This window comes from Neoarius graeffei, chromosome 10, assembly GCF_027579695.1.
Source record: "Neoarius graeffei isolate fNeoGra1 chromosome 10, fNeoGra1.pri, whole genome shotgun sequence".
NCBI classification, from domain to species: Eukaryota; Metazoa; Chordata; class Actinopteri; order Siluriformes; family Ariidae; genus Neoarius; species Neoarius graeffei.
This window is the reverse complement of record NC_083578.1, coordinates 21,379,520-21,388,462: the sequence shown is the minus strand read 5'-3', so window position 1 is coordinate 21,388,462 and position 8,943 is coordinate 21,379,520. Positions and strand designations below refer to the sequence as shown.

Here is an 8,943-nt window from a genome sequence, read left to right as displayed (position 1 = left end):
CAGTGATTAATGTGCAGTTTGGGCTTTTTGGGGGGGTTACAGTACCTTCCTTATTGCAAAAGACAGCTGATAATGACATCCCACTTAGCCTGTTGACCTAAAAGGTCCCCCCCCCCCCCCGGTTGTTTCGGTGTGATATTGATTTGTAGTCAAAATTGCTGAGAACGTGTGTTGGAAAACTACCTGCAAAATCCCCCCCAAATAAAAATACATAATAATAATCCAAATGCATGAATGTGCCTCAAATATATTTTAAAAGTACAGAATAATTCATAATTCCAGATGGAAGATACTTCTTAAGGGTATAAAAGATTTGCTCCAGTGACTAATGTGCAGTTTGGGCTTTTTTGGGGGGGTTACAGTACCTTCCTTATTGCAAAAGACAACTGATAATGACATCCCACTTAGCCTATTGACCTAAAAGGGTTTTTTTTTCCCTCCTTTGGTTGTTTCAGTGTGATATCAATTTGTAGTCAAAACTGCTGAGAAAGTATGTTGGAAAACTATCAGCAAGCAACATTTCCATGTTGTTTTCCTACATGAAGAACTTGCAAATTCAATCAAAATGCAGACCTAATAATTAAGGGAACATCTCTGCCATGTGGGCGGCACGGTGGTGTAGTGGTTAGCGCTGTCGCCTCACAGCAAGAAGGTCCTGGGTTCGACCCCGGGGCCGACGAGGGCCTTTCTGTGTGGAGTTTGCATGTTCTCCCCGTGTCCGCATGGGTTTCCTCCGGGTGCTCCGGTTTCCCCCACAGTCCAAAGACATGCAGGTTAGGTTAACTGGTGACTCTAAATTGACCGTAGGTGTGAATGTGAGTGTGAATGGTTGTCTGTGTCTATGTGTCAGCCCTGTGATGACCTGGCAACTTGTCCGGGGTGTGCCCCGCCTTTCGCCCGTGGTCAGCTGGGATGGGCTCCAGCTTCCCTGCGACCCTGTAGAAGGATAAAGCGGCTTGAGATAATGAGATGAGATGAGATCTCTGCCATGTAGCCTATCTGCTACTTTTACACAGGTACAAAGAGATGACATGATTTAAAAAAAAAAAAGATTTATTATAAAAATAGACATTTACACAAGCTTTATCCAAAAATATGATCTAGTAATTCAACACAATGATTACAAATCTATATCTCTATAATAGTAAATAATAATAAACGATTTGTTGATGATAGTCTATCTATAAACATCTACAAGGAGTCAGAAGGTCTAGAAGATGCTACCAAGGCCTCCAGTAATTTTGCTGTAAGTTTGTAGGAGCACTACAGCTTCGCTTGTGTGCTGTTTGGTCTTTGCTGGAGATTCCAGTCTGTTTCCGTTCGGAGCTTTGAGACGCTTTCACTGTTTCAGAGACGCGCAGCATGACGTCAGTACGAGGCGACGTGGGCGCGCGAGAATTCAAGGCGTCGCTGTCCGCGGTGCTGGAATCCGGAAACCGCTGGTTGAGGCAAAGGAGGGCGTTATTCAGGTGCGCCTGCGCGTTAGACCTGAGCCCAGGGTTTGCGTTGCTCATGAGGAGATAGTGCTGCACACCTGCTATGCAAGTCCTGAAACCGGCCTGATACTCAGTAACAGCAGGGTTAACGGAGAATACTGTGGGAGAAAGGAAATAAAACCTGATCATTTCACCAGTCCATATATCCCAGTCTGTGACACTACAGTTTTATAACGCATTTTGCTCGAATACGAACCTCTCTCATTGTTCTGAAGATGTTTCAGGTGCTTCACTGTTAATTCCAAAATGTCCGCTTTTTCAAATTTCCGTTTCCGGATCTAAAAAAAAAAAAAAAAAGTAATACGACATTACTACATTTACACTACTGTTCAAAAGTTTGGGGTCACTTTGAAATGTCCTTATTTTTGAAAGAAAAGCACTGTTCTTTTCAATGAAGATCACTTTAAACTAATCAGAAATACACTCTATACGTGGTATCTATATGTGTTAAATGACTATTCTAGCTAAATTCTACTAAATGTCTGGTTTTTGGTGCAATATCTACATAGGTGTATAGAGGCCCATTTCCAGCAACTATCACTTCAGTGTTCTAATATGTTTCTATGTTTACCTGCAAGTGTGTGTCTGTATATGTTGGTATGTGTATTGTTCATCTATTTATTCTCTATGTAAGCAGCATTGTAGCAGCAATGAAGTCCAAGACGAATTTCCCTTTGGGGACAATAAAGTGCATCTTATCTTTTATATATACACTACCGTTCAAAAGTTTGGGGTCACTTTGAAATGTCCTTATTTTTGAAAGAAAAGCACTGTTCTTTTCAATGAAGATCACTTTAAACTAATCAGAAATCCACTCTATACATTGCTAATGTGGTAAATGACTATTCTAGCTGCAAACGTCTGGTTTTTGGTGCAATATCTACATAGGTGTACCGTATAGAGGCCCATTTCCAGCGACTCTCACTCCAGTGTTGTAATGGTACAATGTGTTTGCTCATTGCCTCAGAAGGCTAATGGATGATTAGAAAACCCTTGTACAATCATGTTAGCACAGCTGAAAACAGTTGAGCTCTTTAGAGAAGCTATAAAACTGACCTTCCTTTGAGCAGATTGAGTTTCTGGAGCATCACATTTGTGGGGTCGATTAAATGCTCAAAATGGCCAGAAAAATATGTCTTGACTATATTTTCTATTCATTTTACAACTTATGGTGGTAAATAGAAGTGTGACTTTTCATGGAAAACACAAAATAATTGTCTGGGTGACCCCAAACTTTTGAACAGTAGTGTAGGTGATAATCCAAATGATAAACAAAACTATAAAATGACCATTTATTCGTAAAGCAAACAAATTTAAAAATGCATACATTGTTGGAGTAAAAGCTTTCCAGCAGGGTTTTCAGCTGATCCAAACAGGTATTAATGCGCGCTCTTCTCTTTTTTTCCATCAGCGGTTTAGAAATCTGGAAGAAACACATCATTATGAATAGTTTCCGCACCCTAGGAGGGGAAAAAAAGTCCTAAACTTGTCTCACCTTTTTATTTCCTGAAACTTTTGGCTTTATCAAGCTCTCTGAAGCCGCGACCATGCTTGCAGTGCCCAAGTAAACTCCAGCGCGCTTGTGTTCCGTGTGTCGGAACTCGAGCTGCACGGAGCATTTATACAGTGACACCCGGTTCACATGTCAATAGGGCGCGCGCCCTTTAGCGCTTCCGCTTGACTTGTTACAGCCAATGAATATCGAGCTGTGGAGTGACAGCTACACCTCAGAACCTTACAGACTTTTAAAGTTATTGTCTTTTTGTTTGTTTTTTCCCCCCTAAAATTATTTTTGTTATAATTTTTTTATATGTACACTACCGTTCAAAAGTTTGGGGTCACCCTGACAATGTTGTGTTTTCCATGAAAAGTCACACTTTTATTTACCACCATAAGTTGTAAAATGAATAGAAAATATAGTCGAGACATTTTTCTGGCCATTTTGAGCATTTAATCGACCCCACAAATGTGATGCTCCAGAAACTCAATCTGCGGTCAGTTTTATAGCTTCTCTAAAGAGCCAAACTGTTTTCAGCTGTGCTAACATGATTGTACAAGGGTTTTCTAATCATCCATTAGGCAGCTGGGCCATAGAAGGTTCACGCTGCACACTGCACGCTGCACGCTACACGTTCACGTGAAGAACCGGACCCTGGGCCATTAAACTTCATGCTTGGATGTTCACGTGTTGTGTCTGTTCTACTTTGACCGAGTAACCAACAATATGGACTCTTCGGATGACGACGATTGCCTCATTCTGCTTTTACTGAGACAGAGGAAGAGAAAAAGGAACAGAATTTGGAGCCGAGAACACTTCCTTCTGAGAGAAACCCGTGGTGAATTTCACCGAACATTCTATAATCTGCTTGACAATCCCGATGAAGAACTATTTTTCAATTATACCAGGATGTCATACACGACGTACGATGCCTTGAAGACCCTCGTGCTGGAACATATACAGCCAGGTCAAACGAACTGGAGAAAATCGATCGAAGCAGAACAAAAGCTCATCATTAGGCAGCTGGGCCATAGAAGGTTCACGCTGCACACTGCACGCTGCACGCTACACGTTCACGTGAAGAACCGGACCCTGGGCCATTAAACTTCATGCTTGGATGTTCACGTGTTGCGTCTGTTCTACTTTGACCGAGTAACCAACAATATGGACTCTTCGGATGACGACGATTGCCTCATTCTGCTTTTACTGAGACAGAGGAAGAGAAAAAGGAACAGAATTTGGAGCCGAGAACACTTCCTTCTGAGAGAAACCCGTGGTGAATTTCACCGAACATTCTATAATCTGCTTGACAATCCCAATGAAGAACTATTTTTCAATTATACCAGGATGTCATACACGACGTACGATGCCTTGAAGACCCTCGTGCTGGAACATATACAGCCAGGTCAAACGAACTGGAGAAAATCGATCGAAGCAGAACAAAAGCTCATCATTACTCTCAGCTGAGACCTTGGGGTCGTGCATGCATTGACTGGAATTTCCATCTTCACGCCTAGAAAAAAGTGGGCATGTTCATTTCTCGCTTCACGCGTGAAGTGTGCAGCGTGCAGCGTGCAACGTGAACGCCGTTCTATGGCCCAGAGCAAGTCATGCTACGTTTGTCCACTTTTCTTTACACGCGTGTAGCGTGCAGCGTGCAGCGTGAACCTTCTATGGCCCAGCTGCCTTAGCCTTCTGAGGCAATGAGCAAACACATTGTACCATTAGAACACTGGAGTGATAGTTGCTGGAAATGGGCCTCTTATACTAGGGTGACCAGACGTCCCGGTTTTACCGGGACAGTCCCGATTTGGGGTTGTGTGTCCCGAGTCCCGACAAAAATCTGAGTGAGGCTGTGCCCATGATAGCCTCAGATTCTTGTGCTTGGCTGACAGGAATGGTGGAACCCAATGTGGTCTTCTGATGTTGTAGTCCATCAAGGTTCGATGTTTTGCGTTGTGCATTTTAAGATGCTTTTCTGCTTACCGCATTTGTAAAGAGTGGTTATTTGAGTTACAGTAGCCTTCCTATCCAGGGCTCCAGATTGTGATAGAAATTTTTGACCATTTTTGGAGACAAAAATATGCGACTTGCAAATATGCCCCCATTTGTTTTGTTTTGTTTTTTTTGTTGTTGTTGTTCGTTTTTTCTATTTTTAAAATCATCATTGTATATCACATGAAGCATAACTTCAGAGCGAGAATTGGTGTGTGTGTGCGCGAAATAGAGTGATTACTGAGCACTAACAATCTGTTTACACTGCAGCAAATTCCACTTAGCTCTCATTCAGATCGTATGTGGTGAAATTTGTTCTAGCTGAGCGGTGTTCATCTGGTCAGTGAATAACTGGAAGTGGCGTTGTGCGATGGTATTGCAAGACAACTCGGTGAAACTAGAGAAGCTACGGAACAAGGTACACTACCGTTCAAAAGTTTGGGGTCACCCAGACAATTTTGTGTTTTCCATGAAAAGTCACACTTTTATTTCCCACCATAAGTTGTAAAATGAATAGAAAATGTAGTCAAGACATATTTTTCTGGCCATTTTGAGCATTTAATCGACCCCACAAATGTGATGCTCCAGAAACTCAATCTGCTCAAAGGAAGGTCAGTTTTATAGCTTCTCTAAAGAGCTCAACTGTTTTCAGCTGTGCTAACATGATTGTACAAGGGTTTTCTAATCATCCATTAGCCTTCTGAGGCAATGAGCAAACACATTGTACCATTAGAACACTGGAGTGATAGTTGCTGGAAATGGGCCTCTTATACTAGGGTGACCAGATGTCCCGGTTTTACCGGGACAGTCCCGATTTGGGGTTGTGTGTCCCGAGTCCCGACAAAAGTCTGTCGGGACACGCAGGCCCGTTTCAAGCTATTTGGGGGCCCTAGGCAAAGGGGGATCTGGGGCCCATAATTATCCCCCCCTCGACGAAAGGCCTTATGGCCGCCTACCCACTGAAGACTTAATAAACATCACACATATTGTAATCATTCTTACAATTTTTACTTCATAAATGAACTCTTTACATTATTATAAATAATTATCAAACCCAATTAAACACAAGAATAGACAAACTATACACACACACACACACACACACACACACACACACACACACACACACACACATATAAAAATCAAATATGAAAATAAGACAAAGTAATATAAAATGTGCAAATAACACAACACTAAATATTTACAGTATATACACAAGTAGAAATAACTTCAAATGGTGATTAAATGATTACAAACATGAATAAGAATCTTAATAAGAACCAGCACACACAGAAAAGTGCAAAAGGTATAGAAAAACACATAAAAATTTAAGAATACACAACTAGAATCATGGGCAAAATGTCTAAAACTGCTGCTTGCGGGCCAGTCCTTGCAAGTTTGTAAGCCTGTTATGCATGACAACGTTTACATCACTGTTATAAACACTGTCTACACGATAACTACCATTAACGTAAGCTAGCTACCAAATTTGCTTGTCGACCCGCTTGGTATTAATGAGTGTGTACATTCTCACTTACCAGTGTCTTGTTTTTTTTCTGTCTTCCTCTTCCCTTTTCTTCTTTCTCTTCTGGCTCCCTGAGGGGTAATTTCGCTTCATATTTGATTTTTGGGTTTTTTTGCAGCGGAGCTCTGCAACCACTTGACTGGACGGAGATGGGCATTGAGGGGTTGACAACAGACTGTCATTGCACTTTTCGGCCAAAGCATGTAGGGAGGCGCTGTTGTGCATTAGGGGGCCCCCTTTGGAACTAGGGTATTTCAACAAGTGTCATTAGGCGCTGCGCTGCCGCGCTCAAAAAGTTGTCATTGCTATTGAATACATAACCCGTCGTTTGGCAGCGGGGGCCCTTCGAGGGCTGGGGCCCTAGGCAATTGCCAAGTCTGCCTACCTTGTTGCAACGGGTCTGGGGACACGGATATGTCCCGGTTTTCGCCACCCGCGATGTTTGCGACTGAGCAGCGTGGGAATCATTAGCGGAGAAATGTCTGCATTTACTATTTTGAAGAATTGACAGGAATCGCAAACTTTCCTGGTTACTGCCCCCTGGCCCTGTGGCATGGGTGTTTATTTAGCCACATTATTCCAGACAACAGAATGTGTTGCCATGCAACAATAAAATAAACATTAACTGGCGCGAATGTTCTTTGCCTAGCAGCTAGCAGCAGTAATGCCGCAGCAATTATGCCGAAAAGAAAATGTACCTTTTCCAAAGATTTACAGGGCACCTACCCCTTCCTCCGAGAGGTGCAGAACAATGCGCACGAAGCCTACTGCACACACTGTAAGTGTTCCTTCTCCGTAGCCCACGGTGGTAACGCCGATATACAGGATCACATTAAAACTCTTCTTGTAAGTATACGTAGGCTAATGCATTTTGTTTAGGGTGGGTGGATTGACAGTCACCTTAGCTTTGTTCCTGTGCTTTGTTCTTGTACTGAGTTGGGTAGCCTATGTCGCAAATGCTGTGCGCTCCTGTGGGGGCTTTCCTCGGGCTGTCGCCCCTCTCCTCCTTTATTGCTGTTTTGTTTGAGTGTATATTCTCAAATCACTTGTCTCTTTTTTGTTTCTGTTTAACATACCATTCTGACAGTTTGGCCATATTGCTGTGTTGAACAGCTTGTTGCACCTTCCATTAAAGTGTTCACTTTTGTACACATCATCTTGCTTTATTCATTCAGTTGTTGGGAATGGTTAGTAAGGTTGATTCTGACCTAGGCTATGTTGAGGTCACATATCTACTTTTTAAGTTCATGCTATAGTGCATACAATTTTAGAGATATAGCCTACATGTGCATATGCATTCTTCTTGGTGTTCTCACAAACAGGTGAAATAAATCAGTTTAAATTTGGCCTATGGACATAGCCTCGCCTATTCTCAGCCATTACAAAATCTGTTGTCTGACCATAATTGAACTGATCTGTATACCACTATGCTACTAGATAACAAAATGCCTGTTTGTTTTATTTCATGTGAGATGTTGATAAATGTGAGCTTCAACAAAATGATAAGAGCACCTCTCTGAGTGTCACGTTTACGTAAAAAAAAGGTGTGCGTGCACGAGCATGGTCGCGCGCAAAAGTGTCCCGGTTTCAGACTAGGGAAATCTGGTCACCCTACTATACACCTATGGAGATATTGCACCAAAAACCAGACATTTGCAGCTAGAATAGTCATTTACCACATTAGCAATGTATAGAGTGTATTTCTGATTAGTTTAAAGTGATCTTCATTGAAAAGAACAGTGCTTTCTTTCAAAAATAAGGACATTTCAAAGTGACCCCAAACTTTTGAATGGTAGTGTACATTAAATATAATGCTTCATCTATTGTTATTTACAGGCCTATATATTGATTACAACCAGAGGTGGACAAAGTACCCAACTTCATTTCTTAAGTCAAAGTACAGATCCCACTGGTCAAATGTTACTCTGATACAAGTGAAAATTGTCCAGTCAAATTTTTACTTAAGTTAAAGTACTGAAGTACTTACTTTTAAAAATACTTAAGTATTAACCGGACATTTTCTGTCAACGCATTATTGTATTATTGCCACAGCACCTACAAAACCTAATGCCTCTGAAACAACCGACTGGATTTACTGACCAACTTGTAGAACCTGTGGAATAAACACCTGGTAGAATGTTACAAGAACCACGATCATTTCCATTTATTTATTTATTTATTTATTTTTAAATTGTAACACTCTTACCCACCCCGACAAAGCAGCATGGTAGTGTTCTGACCCAGCTCTGGCAGTGTGTGCACACATGTATGTGTATGTTAATCAGGAAGACAGTGAATAGCTGTAAATGCAGCTTGCTCAGAAAATAAAAATGACAATCCAACCTGCTTAAAACCCAGGTCCACACCTCGAGCTTAATAACTGCCCAACAGCAACACTGCTTTAAGCAAGACAAAAAAAAAAAAAAACA

At 41.6% G+C, this 8,943-nt stretch overlaps 1 protein-coding gene across 1 annotated transcript; it reads right to left on the bottom strand.

Annotated features, from left to right (window-relative positions):
- Nucleotides 1-1,035: 1,035 nt before the first annotated feature.
- On the bottom strand, nt 1,036-3,087 carry her3 (hairy-related 3). The gene is made up of 4 exons (XM_060930747.1): nt 2,992-3,087; nt 2,824-2,919; nt 1,693-1,774; nt 1,036-1,594 (listed from the first exon to the last, which is right to left on the bottom strand). The coding sequence occupies exons 1-4, from the start codon at nt 3,043-3,045 to the stop codon at nt 1,221-1,223; spliced, it is 606 nt and encodes a 201-aa protein (XP_060786730.1). The 5' UTR covers nt 3,046-3,087; the 3' UTR covers nt 1,036-1,220.
- Between the last annotated feature and the right edge of the window lie 5,856 nt (nt 3,088-8,943).